The sequence below is a fragment of the Ictidomys tridecemlineatus genome, chromosome Y (genome assembly GCF_052094955.1).
Source record: "Ictidomys tridecemlineatus isolate mIctTri1 chromosome Y, mIctTri1.hap1, whole genome shotgun sequence".
Taxonomy (NCBI): domain Eukaryota; kingdom Metazoa; phylum Chordata; class Mammalia; order Rodentia; family Sciuridae; genus Ictidomys; species Ictidomys tridecemlineatus.
Window position 1 is genome coordinate 908,535 of NC_135494.1, and position 19,442 is coordinate 927,976.

Consider the following 19,442-nt stretch of genomic DNA (forward strand, 5'->3'; position numbering starts at 1 on the left):
CGCAGAGGAAGTGGAAGGGCGGGCTTCCGCAACATTGCGGGCTTTCTTCCGCACCCACCGGGCTACTCCTTCTCTGGCCGAGTTTCTGTTCCAGTGACCCAGTTGACTCTGCCGCTGCCGGTGTTCCCGGGGATCTCGGGGCCCGGAAGTTCCTCCAGACGACGCCGGGTCACCACGGAAGCCAAAAATGGTGAGTTTGCGACCGGGGCTGAAGGTGCGGAGTTGGGGCCCGGCGCAGGGGTGAGCTGCAGAGGGCGGCGGATTCCACGCTGTCAAGTGGCCCTGGGCCCTGTCCTCTGGTTCCCTGGGTTTGGAAGGGCGGCTCAGGGCCCTGGTGTCCCCTTTGCTCCCTACTGGTGGCCCGACCCACTCTTCCCAACGTGGAGGAAGCAGGGCCACAAATGCACCTTCCTCCTCCCAGGGGAGCTCCTCCGGAGGCTGCTGTAGGTCCCCCAAATTGCAGGCGCCTCCTGCCTCTAAAACCCACCTTCCCTCCACCTCACAGCTCGGCCAGACGTCCGTTCTTCCCACTCGGTCCAAATGCACACCGTCCGCTAATTGTCACTTTTCATCTAGTGAAATATTGGAAAAAATCTTCCTCCCTCCTTCCCTCCTTCCTTTCCTCCCTCCCTCCCTTTTTTCCTCCCTCTCTCCCTCCCTCCTTTTCTCCCTCCCTCCCTCAGCCATAACTTGTGATCCTCCTGCTTCAGCCTCCCACATATCTGGAATGACAGGCCTGGGCCACTGTCCCTGGCAAGAAGGACACTTTTGAAAGCATTTGTTTTCTATTTGTGAATGTTATACTTGAGGGGAAAGAATTATCACTTAACACTTCCTTGTGTTTGGTCAAAATAACTGCTTTAAAGGGAATTAAGAGGTTGTTTATAGATCCCAGGGATATGGAATCCTGGGCTGCATCAATGGAGGATAACTGCTCCCCTTTCTGATAGTCCATGATGTAGAGTCACCCCAGTCGTGCAGTCATGTAGGCACACAGGGAAATGATGATGTAGGGACAAGGGAGGCAAGGCACTGAAGATAGCCAGAAACAGTTTTATCTGGCTGCAGCCGGTCTCAGAGGGCACTGCTTTTGCTGTAATCAATCAATTTATCCCCTGAACCCCGAGTTCAGGTGGTTTCAGAATCTTATACCCAGCATGTAAGGGGAGGGACTCAGAAGTTCACATTATAATACTGAGACCCACAAATAACTCTCAGTCCACACAGTCTCATTCCAGTTAAGCCTTTATTGCTGGCCAGTGGCAGACACTCTGCTCTTGAAAGAATGAGGTTGTCAGAGTGGGGCCCCTGCCTTAACTTGGCTCCATATTTAAGCACAAAAGGGACATTTGGAGGTTCAGGCAATGCCAGCAAGCCGGAAAGTTGTGGTCAGTTAGTCTCTGGTTGGCACATAGATCATTCTGTGTTCTTGGGGGATTTTCATGAACAAAAGAATGCAAACTTCCCCAGTCATGACCTTTTTGAGTGTCATGGCTGAGTTCACAAAATGGAGTCACCATAGTCAAGTTGTCACATCACACACATAAAAGCAGCTTTTTCTTTCACTGTTCTAGCCACGTTAACCCTTCAAGGACAGCACCTGAGAAGGGGAGAGCTTCTTCTCCCCTTTCTTTCCTCCCCCACCAGCTGTTTCCAAGGTGCCCAGTTGGTGATTTCTCTGTGAATCCCAGCTCAAGGCCAGAGGCCTTGTTTGCACATTTCTACAAACTACTATACTGCATACAAGTGTGTAAAAAACTAGTAAGGGGAGTTCGAGTCCAGCACTTGGAGTGCTAATTTCTCCCATACTAGCCACCCGAAAATAGGGCAACACGAAAATAGGAAGTTTATCTACACTGAACTTTTTTGTGGACATTCTCTTGTTGACAGTCCTAAAATTAGCCCATGGTGAAAATTTCTGGAGAAACCCAGTTAAAATTTTCTGTGAAGGAAGGGGATGCCACTACAATAATGTCTGATTCATGTACTGTCCTTCATCCCTAGCTCTTTTCAATATGATTTTCAGAAAGGATCTGGCTACATTGCCCAGCCTGGCCTGAAAGTTGTGATCCTCCTGCCTCAGCTTCTCAAGCTGTTGGGATTAAAGGCATTGACAACCCCAGCTACAAAACATACTTGATTTTAACCCAAATATTAATGACCATACTAAGGAACATGGATTCAAGTTACCCTGAATGATGTATGTGTTCCTCTTTTCTTTTTTCTTTTCTTTTCTTCTCTCTCTCTCTTTCTTTCTTTCTTTCTTTCTTTCTTTCTTTCTTTCTTTCTTTCTTTCTTTCTTTCTTTCTTTCTTCCTTCCTTCCTTCCTTCATTCCTTCCTTTCTTCCTTTTTTAATATACCAGAGATTGAACACAGGAACACTTAAACATTGACCCACATCCCCAGCCCTTTTTTTTTTTTCTTTTAGTTCTCGGTGGACGCAACATCTTTGTTTGTATGTGGTGCTGAGGATCGAACCTGGGCTGCATGCATGCCAGGCGGGTGGGCTACCGCTTGAGCCACATCCCCAGCCCATATCCCCAGCCCTTTTTACATTGTATTTTCAGATGTGATCTCACCAAGTTCCTTATAGTCTCACTAAGTTGCTGAGGCTGCCTTTGAATTTAGCAATCCTCCTACCTTAGCCTCTCAAGCTGCTGGGATTACAGTTGTGTGCCACTGTGTCTGGCCTACATGAACTTTTATAAAAGAAACTTGTGTATCACTACATTAACCAATTGCATTGGTAGGAACATCAGATTAATGGGGTACAGAAAAAAAATAAAGAAAATTTTTTCTGTATGTCTGTTATTGCATTCTGAGCTTTGGTAGATTTTTGAGACTAGGCATCTGGTAAGGTTAGTGGTATATTCTGAGAAGTTTTGAGAATTGTGGTCTGATACAGAAATTAAGATAATTGGCTATGAAAGGACTTAAGATAGCCCAAGATAATTTTTGTTCTCCATACAGAACCCTGCCTTTGCACCATCATGGTGGTCTGGTTGGCCAAAGTCAAGTACTCTGAAGGTTCTTTGATGTAGATGCAACTGTATAGAGAACTTGAGTTCACAGCTTCTCCTTTTATCTTCCTTAGGCATAGACACCATGTCAGATTTCTTGGGCAGAGGTTCCTTTTGGATGCCTCACAGGGTCCCATGTCCTCAGCCACTATCCTCTCCTGGAGCTGCCACAAGGTGCCCACAGCTGCCCTGGTCCCTGCAGGGTGAACAGAACTTCAGGCCCTGGGTCAGTTCCTCCTAGAGGACAGCCTGAGGTGTGGGGTACAGCCTCTCAGGGAAGCTGCTGGGGGCTCTGGGCTGAGGAATCTCCTGGAACAGGCCTCATCTAGACAGCTACTTCCTTGGAAACTTGTTTTTTCCATGCTCTGTTCCCATTCCTTGAAGACAGGTGGACAGTTAGCCTGTGGATGCTGGTGCTGAGGGGCCAGGTCAGCAGTGACTCCTGCCCTTTTAGTCTCACAGTGTGAAGGAGCGAAACCTCTCCCAGAGCATAAGCAACACCCACCCCAGTGCAGAGCTGTGCAAACCTGAAAAGCCTCCTAGACTGGAGTCATGGTCCAGATCTCTTGGAGGGTGATCCTGGGAGCTTTCAGGGTGCAAGACCAGGAGGGAGCATGTCTCAGCCATCAGGGACCTTCCCTGCCCCTTGAGCCTGACATGTGTGCTCCCTCAGCACCAAAGCTCTCTGTGTATCACTTTGAAATGATGTGCTCACTTTTTTTTTTTTTTAAAGAGAGAGTGAGAGAGAGAGGGGGACACACAGAGAGAGAATTTTAACATTTATTTATTTTTTCTTAGTTCTCGGTGGACAGAACATCTTTGTTGGTATGTGGTGCTGCTGAGGATCGAACCCGGGCCGCACGCATGCTAGGCGAGAGCGCTACCGCTTGAGCCACATCCCCAGCCCATGTGCTCACTTATCTGAGGCCCAGGTTTATTTATTCAGAGTCACATGGGATGGACTAATATTAAAGAGGCAAGAAAGAAGTGGATTTTTTAAAAGTCTGGTTGCATTTCCATTGTTAAAAATCCCAACTTACAGCCAGGTACAGTGGTGCACACCTTTGATCATTTCTTCTCCAGAGGTTCAGACAGGAGTGTTGCAAATTTGAGGACAGCCTTAGGAACTTATCCAGGCCTTATGCAACCTGGTGAGACTCGGTCTCAAAATAAAGTATAAAAATGACTGGGGATGTGGATCTGTAGTAAAATGTCCCTGGTTTTCATCTCAGGGCTATCAAAAAAAAAAGAAAGAAAAGAAAAAGAAAACACCTAATTACCTAATTTACCTTTTGCTACCCCTGAGTATGTATAGAAAGTTTGTAAGATTCAGTCTTGTCTTTTCAGTGATTTCAAATTGAAATTCAACCCTAGATTCCAAAATGCCACGTAAGATACAGAGAAACTCTGTTTTGCATTATTGCTGCAGAATTTGAGTCCAATACTACAAAAATAGTGGTGGATAAATTTATGAATGTGATTTCATGAAAACTGTCCTTCACAAGGTGATGAATTTGACAAAGGATGACATTTTTTCACTGTTGTTATCTGGACTTGGCAGGTTCATGTTAACTGTGTGGTTTTTTGGTATCAAGAATGGAACCCAGGGGCTGGGGATGTGGCTCAAGCGGTAGCGCACTCGCCTGGCATGCGTGCGGCCCGGGTTCGATCCTCAGCACCACATACCAACAAAGATGTTGTGTCTGCCGAGAACTAAAAAATAAATATTAAAAATTCTCTCTCTCTCTCTCTCTCTCCCCTCTCTCACTCTCAAAAAAAAAAAAAAAGAAAGAAATGCATTTAGTCTATCTACAAGTGTCCCCTTAGTCTTAGTGGTAGCAGATTTGCTACAAAGTCCAAATCCAAAGTCTCCTCTGAGACTAAAGGCAAAAATTAAAAACAAAACAAAACAAAATGATCAAGTTATATACTTCCAACATAAAAAAAAAAAAAGAATGGAACCCAGAGTTGCTTATCCACCAGCCCCTTTTACATTCTTTGTTTTGGTACAGAGTCTCGCTACATCGCCTAGTGCCTCAGACTCGTGAACCGCTGGGTTACAGGTGTGCACCATCACTCCCTCGTCATTGTAAAATTTAAGGACAATTTTGACAATACCTGAAATACCCAATTATGATCATTTAATCGCTGAATATTAGTGAAATAGTAAATGACACTCGTTTTCTGGAAAGGAGCAATACGTCTGTCTAAATAAGGGTGCTGATCCCCTCAAGAGCACTCCCAGTATGTCACCTGATTCCTGTTCCCTCCTAAGTGCCTCCTCCTAGGGCCAACCCTTTGGGAGCTGGCCTTTTATCTTATGAAATTTGGGATCAGCATAAATGCCCTCTCTACTCTCTCTGTCCTGTACAACATTTTGGCTGGTCTTAGATACAGTCTATTATTTTCAATTTTTTGAAAACTATTTTTTTGTTGTTGCTGTAGTCTGACAAAATGCCTATTTATTTATTTTTATGTGGTGCTGAGGATCTGAAAGGTTAAGAATGTAAAGGTTAAGTTTGTTTTCTTGGTTGAAGTTCTGTTTTCCTGAAACCTGAAATTTATGTGGGTGTCAAAACAATTCCCGGAAAAACCGTTAAATGTATGTTGAGAAAAGTCTCCTGACCATCTGGTTGCTCTGTACAAACAACCCCTCCCGCATTCCCTGACCTGTATACACATGGACTCCCCAGTTCAAACAATGTATATAAGCTCTTCTTAAGTTGTTCTTGGGGCTCTCAGCTCCTCTCAAGTGAGCTCTGAGCCCCAGCATGCTGGACCCCCAATAAACCCTCTGCTGTTGCATGAGACAGTCTCTTGGTGGTCTCTTCCTCTGACGCTCACCCGACCTTAACAGATCAAACCTAGGCCCTCTCATGTGCTAGGTAAGCACTCTACTGCTGATCCAAAATCCCAACCCTACTATTGTTTTTTTTTTTTTTAAGAGAGAGAGAGAGAGAGTGTTTTTAATATTTCAGTTTTCGGTGGACACAACAACTTTGTTTGTACGTGGTGCTGAGGATCAAACCCAGGCCGCACACATGCCAGGCAAGCGGACTACCGCTTGAGCCACATCCCCAGCCCCCAACAATACTATTTTTATTTTTAGATGTAGTTTTTCTTATGTTTACCTCCAAAATACAGTAAACCATGCCCTAAATTTCACAGAATTTATTGAAATGCTCAGTGTTTTTTTAGAGAGTGTAGATTATGGAAACATTCAATCTCCCTTGTGAGAAAGTGTGTTGTCTTTCCATTGATTTTGTTGTATTTTATGCCTCTAATTGTGTACCTTTTGTATTATAATCATTTTTATCTCTCATTACATGTATTTTAGTTTTTTTTTTTTTTTTTGTGTGTGTGTGTGTGTGTGTGTGGCCTGCTGGAGATTGATCCGAGGGCCACATACATGCTTGGCAAGTTTTCTACTACCGAGCTACTCTCCAGCCCAAGAGAATTAGTGTTGTAGACTGTTTTTTATTTATTTGCTTACTTATTGAGTGCTGGGGATTGATGCCATGGACTTGCTCATGCTTAGTTCTCCTCCAGAAATGAATTTCAATTTGTGAGCAGCGTTCTGGTGGTGGGCAGGTGTTTTACTGGGTAATAAATCTACAGTCACTTCCACTGAGCACATCCTCAGCCTTGTATTTATTATTTTTTTATATTTTGTATAGATATAGATGGACAGAATACCTTTTTTTTTTTTAATTTTTCTGTGGTGCTGAGGATCATACCCCTTTCCTCACAACATGCTAGCAAGTGCTCTGCCACTCAGCTCCAATCCCAGTACCCTCTTTTAATTTTTAATGAAGACCAGTCTCACTAAATTTCTGAGTGTCTTGCTAAGTTGGTGAGACTGGCCTCCAACTTTCCATTTCCCTGCCTTGACCTCCCTATTGGCTGAAGTTACAGGTGCACACCACCACACCAGCAGTTGGAATGACTTGTCAGACCCTGCTGACAATCTGTAGTTCCTGATCAGGCGGTAACAGCAGAGATGCTGAAAGACACACACACACACACACACACACATACACACACACAGTAGGAATGAGCACCTCTTTATTTTTTTCCCTTCTTCTTTTATATAGCAAAAAAGAAACACATCCTCTTGGCAGCTTAATCTTTTCCAGCATGGATAAACATTCTCAGCATAACTTTGTTATTGGTCACAGTGCTCTATACTTCTTATTATACTACTTGTAGTTAGTTATTTCCTGGCAAGCACAAAAATATATATATTTTAAACTTGGCAGAACATTCTTTTATCTTCTTAAGATGGCAACAAGCACACAGTTCAAAGAGTTCATAGTTTCTCACAGTACCCCTTTGTTTTTGCTAAGCATAGCAAAACTTAACACTTTGTGTATGTGACCACACAATGACTTTTGAAGACTTATCATCCAATTTCTTTCAAGATGGTAATAGTATTGAAAATCAGTTTCCTTGCTTTTGTACATAGTTTTGAAATTTGTTACTCTGACTCTTCCTCTTTGCTTTATTTTTGCATTATTATGAAAATGGTATTTAGCATATAAAATTGTTTCTCATGTATATGTTTGTAAAACTTCATGGCTTGGTAGTTTATTCACTTCTTTATGATATAAACTTTATTTTTTTTCAGAGCAATTTTTGACTTACATAGTATATTAGTCAGTGTTCTCTAGAGAAACAGCATCAAGAGGAAGTATGATTATGAAAGGGGACTTTTAGATTGGCCTACTTGACCCAAAGCTGGATGTCCACAGTGGCCATCTGCAGCTGGAGAGTTTTAGGAGTGCTGGCTGCAGAGTCCAAGAGGCTGAAGCCGCAGAACAAGAGGGATCAATGGTGCTGCTCTGGTCCAGACCACAGGTTCTGGAAACTCCCTGGAGAATCACTGGCAGAGTCCACTTTGGGAGACTGAAGGAGGCAGAGTCTGATATCCTCAGGCCACTGCAGCAGCCATCAAGAACAAATTGGAGAAGAAAGGAGCTTGCTCTGCTGCTGCTTCCTTCTTCTTCCAACTTTTGTTCACCCAAGCCACCGTCCTATTAGATGGTGCTGCCTAGCTTAAGGAGGATCTCCAGTTTGGTTCACTGTTCCACATGCCAATCATTTATAGACACAACCATAAGGTCATTAATCATTGGCATCTTTTAATCCAATCAAAGTGACAATTAAATGTGGCATTACTCATAGAATCGAATACCCCTTCTCTCCAGCTGATAGTCTCCACTGTTTTCAACATATTGCTTTGGTGTAGGGTGTTTGTTGGTTACTAAACCATTGTTGAACATTTGATAAGGAGAATGGATGAAGCAACATGTTATGATAAGCCAAAGTTCATTCTTTACCTTAGTGTTCCTCCTCTGTGTGATGTGATTGTGTGTGTTACGTAGTTTACAAGATAATGTCGTACAGAAGAGTTTCACTGCTCCGGGAATTTTGTGTTCCCCCTGTCAATCACTCCTCCTCATTGCTCCCTCCCTCTATGCTCCATGAGTCCCTGGTACCCATCAGTTCTGCTAGTGCATCTATAATGTTGTCTTTTCCAAATGTTTTTAACTTGGAATCTTACTGCACTTTGCCATTTCAAACTGGCTTCTCTCTCTTACCAGTCTGCCTTTAAGGGTGCTGTATCATTCCAGGCTGCAGAGCTCATTTTCTGGGTGATTTTCTTTGGTGTGGGTAAACTGCAGCTTGTCCATTCAGTATTGCAAGGTGTATCTTCCTTGAATCTAGCTTTGGGCACTTCTGGATATGGCTGCTGTAGTCACTGTAGTCAGTGTTCCTGTGTCCATAATTTCCCCATCATTTGCATAGACACCTGGAGTGTACAGTTTTTTACATTTATGATTGTACATTTTCTCTCTCTCTCTCTCTCTCTCTCTCTCTCTCTCTCTCTCTCTCTCTCTCAAAAAATACTTTTCTTTATCTATTTAATTTGGATAATATGGTAACTCATGCCTCAGAATGAATTAGGAGGTGTTAACTCAGCTTCTATGTTCTGGAAAAAAAGTAGAAAATTGGTGGCAGTTCTTAAGTGTCTCATGGAAGCCTGTTTGAGATGTAAGGCCCTTGCCTTGCCTTTTTGGGTAATAATTAGTTATTGAGTCTGTTTTTTTCAGTAGTCATGGGCTCATCTGTTTTGTGTATTTCCCCTTGTGTGTAAGTTATAGGAAATTGTCTCTCTCAAATAAATGATCCAGTTTTTGCAAGTTGTCTAATTTGTACGAAGCACGTTTATGATAATCTTGAAGTCCCAATGCATTGTTGATGATGATACTTTTAAATGTGTTACTAGGTTTTCAGTCCTCTTTGATTTTTTCTTTAATGTTATTGTATATTTTACACTTTTTTCTTTTTATGTGTCAGTGAGGATTGAACCCAGTTTCTCCTAAGCAGTAGGCAAGCACTCTTCCACTGAGCCATAACCCCAGTCCCTGTCTTCTGTATTCTTAGCCTTATGTCAGTGTATCAGTGATGGTGATGTTCATGAAGAACTTGATATTGTAGACTGCGGATTTCCAGGTTGTGGTTTTATCCACACCTTCTGTTACCTTCCTGTGGGTAATTTAGGTTTACCTTGCCCTTCTTTGTCTGTTTTTCTGAAGTGACAGTTTCAATGATTGCTTTTAGCTCTTCTTTTCTGAAATGTGCATTGGATGACTTAGAAAGCAATACAGCACCACCTCTGGTGTTCTCTAAGAATTTCCTGTGATGGACTTTTACATTTTTTCCTTCAAAATGGTCACCTTTTCTCTTGAGTCCCCTCTTTGTCCTGTGTCTGTTTAGAGTCTTGTGTTTCACGTCCCCTTCCCTGGAGGCTTTTCAGCTGCTTCTGATCTGATTTCTGCTTTAGCTCTCATGTTTTTTGAGCATACATGGGATTTCACTGGTGGTGCACTTGTAGGGGTGTGGTTTATGTCCTGTGCAGTGTTGCTGTGACCCTGAGACCTCAGTGTGCTTCCCATTTGCTTGAAGACCCATGAAGCCCTCCTGCCTGCATCATTGTCCTGACAGAGTTGGGCTGATGTCTCTAAGTGTAATTGTGGATTCTTCCTTGTTTTGGGCGGTTCTGTATGTTTTCAGTTCTTGAGTAAGGTTCTGTGTCAGTGGCAGGGACATTTTCTTTTTGCCAGTTCCATCACTGTGCAGACATCATAACATGCTTACAGGGCTGGGGATGTGGCTCAAGCGGTAGCGTGCTTGGCTGGCATGCGTGCGGCCTGGGTTCGAGCCTCAGCACCACATACCAACAAAGATATTGTATCTGCCGAGAACTAAAAAATAAATATTAAAAAAATCTCTCTCTCTCTCTCTCTCTCTCCCTCTCTCTCCTCTCTAAAAAAAAAAAAAAAAGTTTAAAAAAAAATAACATGCTTACAGATGTGAATGGTGGCCTTTTTTACACCCAGATTGTGTAGGATAGTTTAGAATTCTGGGCTACAAACTTGTTACTTTACCACACTCTGGAAGAGCTTTTGCTTTATGTTTGTTTGCACCACCTTTGCTTCAGGCACCATGAATCTTTTTCACAACAGACAACCATTGCACATGTGACCCAACCGTGATCAAAATGTCCTTGAGCGGAGCATTGGCATGTGTCTCATGACTGTACATTATAGTAGTGAACTGGCTGCTGTTAAGAACAGTTTGACAATCATTGGACATTTATTTTTACTATGAGACTTAGAAATGTAGTGCCTGCTGTTTATTAAGAAGATTTTTTGAGAGATATAAAACTTTGTAAGATTCTTATTTGGACAAGGTGACATTTTTGGGTCATTGAGTTATTTCTAAGACATGTGCCATCTTTGCACTTACCCCATTTTGCTTTGACAGTAACCACAGGAAATTATGAAATTGTTGTGTTCATTAATAAATAAGTTAATCAAATAGAGAACTTATGTTTGTTTTTGTCACTTAATAGTAAGCTAGTTGACTAAATTTGTTCTTGAGTAAAGCACCTGCAAAGTTCTAATTGTTCTCTGTATAATCACACAGGATGAACTCAAAGAGAGTTACCACATTGTGACAACCTGTGTGAAAGGTTGTCTAAATGTTGTCTATGAAGGCATCTCCTTATTGACCCTTTTACCAGAGGGTGTGGGTGTGGGCTGGTTCTAGGCATTTCTTTAAGTATGGACTGATAGACTTTCAGAGGAAACAAGACATCAGTAAGTACCATGTTGTTTATATTAACCTTGTAGGTACAGGGAGCCACAGTAGTTTGCAGAATCTCTCTCAAATGCTTAGTTTCATGATTCCTGCAATTTCCTACTCATCACCTTTTTTTTCTAAAGATAAGTACTATCTGAATTGCTTATATTAGCTCTGTACCACACAGGATGTTTCTAGGACATGTAATAGAGGTGCAACCAATAAAGAAGTTAGGAGTGATCTGGGAGCCCGTCTCACTTCCTGTGAACTCACCAAAGGAAGGGTATAAAACACTGAAAAAGGATGTTTGCCTTCTGAGTAGCCAATTTCTAGTGTTGGAATGGGTTAAAAAATTGAGTACATTAAAGATTTGTTGGATTAAATCATGGAATGAATCAAGAGGCCAGGGAATCATGTGAACATCACACATGTTGAGTATAGATTTCTCATGCTGTCAATCTCTCCTGACCTCCACTATACATTTGTGGGATATTTCAGATCTCAGTTACCTTTGAGGATGTGGCAGTGAACTTCACCCAGGAGGAGTGGACTTTGCTGGATCCTTCCCAGAAGAACCTTTACAGAGATGTGATGCTGGAAGTCCTCAGAAACCTGGCTTCTATAGGTAATAATGATGTTTTTAAAATTAATCAAATAGAGAATTCATGTTTATTTTGGTCATTTATGTAGAAGGTGAAAAGGGAATCAGTTGGTGAACTATTGCAGCATAAATGGCACCTAGGATTTGGCAAAACATTTCTAGCTCCTAAATATTCATAAAGATTGTTCTGTTCTCTCATTTTAGGAAACAGGTGGGAAGATAAGACCACTGAATATCAGATTGAAAACTCTGGAAGCATTGTAAGGTAACTGTACTCACAAGAGGAATTCGTGAGGGAATCTGAGAACTGTCATATAATTTTTAAAGCAAACCAACTGAAAAAGTATGCATAATATGAAATGTATTAATTCTTATAATATTTTTACCAGAAATATATACTTAGCTGTAACAGATATTCAGTCTTTTCAAAGTATTTGACATGCAAAAAGTACTATAAAATTGCATATGTGAATATCACTATTTGGATAATAGCCACAGAGAAGCTGTGTTGCAAAGGATTGTTTTCTTTCAATCTCTTTATTTTCAGGCAAGTTGAACAACTCAGAAAACCTAGCCTTTACCTGATGTTGGTAGTAATGTAAGGATCTATAAATACATACAAAATTGTGAATGAATTAAGCATTGATTATGTGTTGGTCACTTCTTCAAAGAAGTCATGGTAAACTTCAAAAGCACAGAATAGTGTGGGGGAAACCTTCAAATCAATTCCAATTCTTTATTGAACAAAGAAAAGTTTTAATAGAGTAAATCTATGTGACTTCATTATGTGTGCAAAAGACTTCATATGACCTTCATTCCTTCATAGGCAGATCACATCTCACTCTGGACACAAATACTACAAGCATGAGGTATGTGAAGAGAAGCCATGTGAATTGAAACAATATAGGAAATCTCTGGTTTCTCTCAAAAGCGTTCACACACAAATGTTAATACAAAGGGTAGATGGATCTTATGAAAGTACAGTATGTGGGAAAGTCATCAGTTGTTCCAATGACATTGAAAGACATGAAGAAACTAATACTGGGGAGCAATCCAATGAATGGCAACAATGTGGTGAAGCCTCTTCTTATCCCACTGGTGTTCAAAGACACATGATAACACACAGTGGAGGTAAACTTTTTCAATGGGACACATGTGGGAAAGCCTTTCATTTCTCCTCTTTATTTAGAAGACATGAAAGAACTCATTCTGGAGAGAAACTCTATGAATGTCAACAAGGTGTTCAGACCTGTATTTCACAGACAAGTCTTCAAAGGCACAGGATCACACACACAGGGGATGCACATTTCAAATGTAAGATATGTGGGAAAAACTTTGATTATCCCAGTTTACTTCAAATACATCAGAGAATGCATACTGAGGAGAAGCCCTATGCATGTAAGCAGTGTGGAAAAACCTTTTCTAGATCCAGTCACCTTCACAGACATGGAAGAACACATACTAGAGAGAAGCCCTATGAATGTAAGCAGTGTGGGGAAGCCTTCACTAAGTCCACTAAGCTTCACACACATGAAAAAACTCATACTGGAGCAAAACCCTATGATTGTAAGCAGTGTGGCAAAGCCTTTTCTAGATCCAGTCACCTTCACGCACATGAAACGACTCATACTGGAGAGAAGCCCTATGAATGTAAGCAGTGTGGGAAAGCCTTCACTCGGTCCTCTAGCCGTCACACACATGAGAAAATTCATACTGGAGCAAAACCCTATGATTGTAAGCAGTGTGGGAAAGCCTTTTCTAGATACAGTCACCTTCAATCACATGAAAAAACTCATACTGGAGAGAAGCCCTATGATTGTAAGCAGTGTGGCAAAGCCTTTGCTACATCTGGTTCCCTTCAGATTCATGGAAGAATGCACACTGGAGAGAAGCCCTATGCATGTAAGCAGTGTGGCAAAGCCTTTTCTACATCCCGTTCCCTTCAGATTCATGGAAGAATGCACACTGGAGAGAAGCCCTATGAATGTAAGCAGTGTGGCAAAGCCTTCACTACTGCCTCTTTCCTTCAGATACATGAACGAACTCATACTGGAGAGAAGCCCTATGATTGTAAGCAGTGTGGCAAAGCCTTTGCTACATCTGGTTCCCTTCAGATTCATGGAAGAATGCACACTGGAGAGAAGCCCTATGCATGTAAGCAGTGTGGCAAAGCCTTTTCTACATCCCGTTCCCTTCAGATTCATGGAAGAATGCACACTGGAGAGAAGCCCTATCAGTGTAAGCAGTGTGGGAAAGCCTTCACTCAGTCCTCTCACCTTCACAAACATGAAATAATACATACTAGAGAGAAGCTCTATGAATGTAAGCAGTGTGGCAAAGCCTTTGCTACATCCAGTTCCCTTCAGATTCATGGAAGAACACATAATGGAGAGAAGGTCTATGAATGTAAGCAGTGTGGCAAAGCCTTTGCTAGATCTTCTCATCTTCACAGACATGGAAGAATACATACCAGAGAAAAGCCCTATGAATGTCAACAATGTGGAAAAGCTTTTGCCACATCCTGTCTGCTTCATACACGTGAAAGAACAGATACTGCAGAGGAATTGTATGCATGAAAACAATTGGTAAACTTTTCTGTTATTACTGCTTCACTCATATACATGTAGGACGTTATTGGAGAAAAATCCTTTGAATGTAAAACCTGGTAAATCAATATTTCATGTCATCCTCAAAGACAAGAAAGGGCTCACACTGCTGAAAGTGTGTGTGTGTGTGTGTGTGTGTGAGAGAGAGAGAGAGAGAGAGAGAGAGAGAGAGAGAGAGAGAGAGAGAGAGAGGAGAGGGAGAGGGAGAGAGAGAGAGACAGACTGGGGATTATGTCTGGTTGTGGTCTACACTGAGCTACATTCTAGTTACTTTTTATTTTGAGACAGGGACTTGCTGAGTTTCTTAGGGTCTTCCTTAGGTCCTCCAACATTGATCCTTCAGAATCTGGCTCTCAAGTCTCAGTAATTAAAGGCAAACACCACCACATCCAACTGAATAACTCTTTAAATGTAAAAAATATCACAAATCTTTCCATTTCCCCTGTTGTCTTCAAAGCCATTTTAATCACATTGAAAAAAAAACAAAAACAGTTTGTGAGGGATTTTGTACATCCTGTCAGCTTTTCATCCAGCCCTGTTTTCATTTTCATATATGAAAACCCTCACGGAGAGAAGCCCTGTGAGTGTGAGAAACGTGGGAAATCTTCTAGTTTTCTCAGTATTTTACTAAGGACTGGGAAGATTCTTTTGGAATAAAAAGTATAAATCCTATGCAAGTAAGAAATATAAAGGGTTTAGCTGTTCTAGTTTTGTTCAGTTGTATGAAAGGACGCATACTGTAGAAAATACTGAGGATAAGCCATGTGGGGCAGTATTCAGCTTTCAGAGTTGTCCTCAAATATGTAGCGAATTCATATCTGGGAAGATCCTTTTACTCTCTTTAAAAATTGTAGTAAGACTTTCAACTTTCCAGGTCCCTTTGAACAGCATTTAAGAAATCACACTAGATCTCCGGTCGCACAGTTCACTTGTGGTTGTGACCCAGTAACCGGTCCTCGGTGATGGAAATCCTTCCTCTAGGTTTCGGTGCACCCCAATTTTGATGGAAATTTCCTAACAAGATAGCTTTTGGCCGTTGTACCTCGTTATTCACCTGTGCAGTGATGAAGTACAAGGGGGTGATGCACTCTATTCACTGCCATCTTCTCCCCAGAAATTGAAATCAAAACCACCCTAAGATACCATCTCACTCCAGTAAGATTAGCAGCCATACATGTGAAAATATTTATTTTTTTTTTAAAAAACAACTTGCTTAGCAGGAGAAAACATTTCACATTACATATTTAATCATTTCCTAGTATACAGACTATAAAAGGAATTCTAAAGACTCCATAATAAAATGATTGAGGAATTAAAAAATGAATTCTGAATTTTGAACCCCTCAGATATTTCTGCTACTCTTTAAGGTGTTTCCTGAGAATAATTTTCAAAAATGCTAATTGTTAATTTTTGCTGGCTGACATCTCGTAAGGCCACACTCAAGGGCAGAGCAAGAGAAGGGGACACACAAAAGTCATATCCAAAACAGGACAAGGGGTAATATCACAAAGGGACAGGTGAGCATAGCTCGACCCACAGGGATGTAGGAAGGCTCTCCTATGCAGGAGGACACAGCCACAGGACTCCAAAGATTGGCGCTATCATCTGGGTTAGTTAGGCAACCAGATCATAGAGTGAACAATGATGAGGCCACACCAATCAGAAGGGGAGACAGAGTCACATGCTAATTTGGCCTCCCACACACTGGGTCTCACTGAGTCTGGCTACAGGAGAACTGAGCTAACTGGGCTGGGCAAAATAACCACATAGAGACAGAAATACCTTTTTCTATGGGGGTGCTGTGAGAGCTCCTCTGACCTTATGATGAGAGAGAGAGAGAGAGAATGTGTTGAACCATTTTATTAAGGAGAAGTCATTCAAATGAGGCAAAGGGTCAGGTTTTAGGGGGCTGAGTCTAGCTTCCTGACGTCTGTTGAGAGCCACAGCCAAAGGGGCCCCAGCTAATGATCCAGCTGCCAGCAAACTTCCAGCTGCCGGCTGATGATTGGCTCACAGCGGCCCCAGCAACATCTAGCTGATTGGCTCCTCCACGGAGCTGCTCATTGGGGGACTTCTTTGGCTCTGCCCACGCAACCCAGCCAATTGGCCTCAAGAGCAGGAGGATTGTGGGAGGTTGAGAGGCTGGTGTGGGGGTGAGAGGCTTGTGGGAGCTGGTGGTGGCTGTTGGGCTCTGAGGGTTTTTTCCCTGAGGAGCTGTCTTGTTTGGCGTTTGTAGTTCTAAAAATAAAGTTAGTTTCTTTTGACAAGTGGCTCCTGAATTGTGCCTAGCCAGACTTCGGCAACGTCTGTGTCAGCAGGTTGACTGACATCCAGGAATAACACTCCTAAGGGGAGAGCAAGAGAAGGGGACACACAAAAGGCATCTCCATGGAACATTCTATTTCAAAGAGGGCAAAGGTAATACTACAAAGGAACACAGGAGCATAGCTTCACCCATGTTGATATAGGAAGGCACACCCATGCACGAGGACACCGTCACACCACCCTGAAGATTGGTCATTCTTTGGGTTACATAGGCGACCAGATCACAGGGTGACCAATGATGATGTCACACACATCAGAGGGGAGACAGAAACAGCTACATAATAGTTTGGCCTCCCACAGACTAGGTCTCACTGAGTCCGGCTGTGTTATTTTATCTCCCCTGTTTTCCCGAGGTTATCCACATGCTCTGGGCAAACACCCAGCACTTCTTAATCCTGGGGAATCTGGGGTCCCATCTCTGCTCCCTGCTCAGGTGACACAGTCTGAGGCTAACATGAATGCTGAGAGCAGAGCAGTCGTTTGATCCCACAGGAGCCAGGCAGGGGGCGCCCTTCCCACTCCTCCTGCAGGATTTTTTAATGTAGGAGGAAGGATGGAGTCTGACTCTCATTTCTGCTTCCACTGCAAGTGAGCTTACAGAACAACTCCAAAGCTCTAGAGGACACATTTTAGTATCATGTCCAACTACAGCATCAACTAGTTATGAAAATTAAAGGTTTCCCTGGCTCATGAGAATGAGAGGATCTGGGAAAGGGCTGTCAGGGTTGAGGGATGGGGCCATGTGCCCTTTTCATAACCTTCCTGGGATCCCAGGAAGAGGCTCCCAGTTTTCCCATCTCATCAGAGCTGGAAGGACTCATTGGAGCTCCTTAAGCCCCAGCTTCACCTGCTGCTGTGGAAGAGGGTGCACCTGACCTTGTGTGAGGAGCTTCTTCCACTGACAGGGCTTTGACTTGCAGGCCAGGAGACTGTGAGGGAGGTTGGGTGTTCACAGGGCCTTCCTCAGAACCATGGGCCAGTTTCCTCATCCTCGCGACTCATTGCTCTACAGCTGTCATCATTCAACAGTGACCACATGTGACCCTCTATGTGGAAAAGGGTCCCAAGCATCACCTGCCAACAAGTGGAAGAGGCCACAAGTCATTTAGCTTGGAAACCAGGAGGCCTGAGACTGAAGCCATCCAAGTCTCTCTGACCAAGCCCAAGGTAGGAGACAACCCTGGGCAGAGCATGGTCATTTGCACAGTTCTGGTGTCCTCAGCCAGAGCAGCACAGCAACGTGTGTGTGACCACCTCCTCCTCTGACCCCTGCCCCTTCAAACAGAAGGAAACCAAGCCTCTGGAGAGACACACCCATCACAAGGGCCACTGATGGAGCCAGGAGCCTGTCCAGCTGTCTGACTCCTCGAGTCCCTATGTAGTCTGAGCTTCCTCCAGGCCAAGACAGGTCCCATGCACCCGTCCCTGCTGGCCCCAGCAACATCTAGCTGATTGGCTCCTCTGCGGTGATGTTCATTGGGCTGTTTCCCTGCCCTTCAGACTGCCAGCTGATGATTGGCTCACAGCGGCCCCAGCAACATCTAGCTGATTGGCTCCTCTGCGGTGATGTTCATTGGGCTGTTTCCTTGCCCTTCAGACCGCCAGCTGATGATTGGCTCACAGCGGCCCCAGCAACATCTAGCTGATTGGATCCTCCACGGAGCTGCTCATTGGGGGACTTCTTTGGCTCTGCTCACGCACCCCAGCCAATCGGCCTCAAGAGCAGGAGGATTGTGGGAGGTTGAGAGGCTGGTGTGGGGGTGAGAGGGTTGTGGAAGCCGGTGGTGGCAGTTTGGCTCTGAGGGTTTTTTCCCTGAGGAGCTGTTTTGTTTGGCATTTGTAGTTCTAAAAATAAAGTTAGTTTCTTTTGACAAGTGGCTCCTGAAATGTGCCTAGCCAGACTTCGGCATGGAAGACTTTACAAGGACATGGAGGTTTACAAGGTCAATTATCTAAGATAATACAAGGAGCTAATGAACCTTATGCTGAATTTGTAGATAGGCTTATTCAAACAGCTACCAGAGTTTTTGGGAATACAGAACAAGCAATGCCATTAATAAAACAACTGGCTTATGACCAAGCGAATCGTTGGTGCAGAGATATCATTAGACCATGGAAACAGGAAGATTTAAACACATATATTAAATTATGTAGAGACATTAATGAACAAGAGCAAGTCATGGCAGCTGCAGTAAAACAGGCTTTAGATGCCAGAGACATTAATGAACAAGAGCAAGTCATGGCAGCTGCAGTAAAACAGGCTTTAGATGCCAGAGACATTAATGAACAAGGGCAAATTGTGGCAGCTGCAGTCAAACAGGCTTTAGATGCCAGGCCAAGAACATGCTACAATTGTCAACAAACAGGACATTTTAAAAGGAATTGCCCCATAGGAGGAGGGTTTAACAAAACTAGGTATCAAACAAGTAGAATACCAGGTATTTGCCCACGATGCAGTAGAGGGAGACATTGGGCTAATGAATGCCATTCTCAAACCACCATAGAGGGTACTCCATTACATTGGGCTAATGAATACCGTTCTCAAACCACCATAGAGGGTACTCCATTATCAAAAAACGAACAAGGACAAGGTGTTTATCCACAATATCGTGGACAAAGGCATCGGGCTCCATTGCCAAAAAATGGACAGGGGGGCCCCAATGCTCCGAGGCCCCAAACCACAAATATACGGAGCACTGGAGGAACCCAGCAACCCCATCAGGGCAGTGCCCAGGACATCA

At 43.1% G+C, this 19,442-nt stretch overlaps 2 protein-coding genes across 3 annotated transcripts in view; both read left to right on the forward strand.

Annotated features, from left to right (window-relative positions):
• LOC144371944 (uncharacterized) overlaps positions 1-19,442 on the forward strand; it is a 208,745-nt gene that overhangs the window by 27,166 nt on the left and 162,137 nt on the right. The gene's annotated exons all lie outside the window — the stretch shown is intronic.
• LOC144371946 (uncharacterized) lies at positions 50-18,575 on the forward strand. 2 transcript variants are annotated; one of them, XM_078035281.1, is made up of 5 exons: positions 50-190; positions 11,668-11,794; positions 11,975-12,035; positions 12,597-14,355; positions 17,714-18,575. In XM_078035281.1, exons 1-4 carry the CDS (start codon positions 188-190, stop codon positions 14,344-14,346), a joined length of 1,941 nt encoding a protein of 646 aa, XP_077891407.1. In that variant the 5' UTR covers positions 50-187; the 3' UTR covers positions 14,347-14,355; positions 17,714-18,575. The 2 variants fall into 2 exon arrangements, with proteins under 2 accessions (XP_077891407.1, XP_077891406.1); XM_078035280.1 differs by having other exon boundaries at positions 12,597-18,575.

Coding starts and splice junctions, on each gene's coding strand:
- LOC144371946 (XM_078035280.1), top strand. Junction 11,795..11,974: donor CAGAAACCTGGCTTCTATAG/GTAATAATGATG, acceptor CTCTCATTTTAG/GAAACAGGTGGGAAGATAAG. Junction 12,036..12,596: donor AACTCTGGAAGCATTGTAAG/GTAACTGTACTC, acceptor ATTCCTTCATAG/GCAGATCACATCTCACTCTG.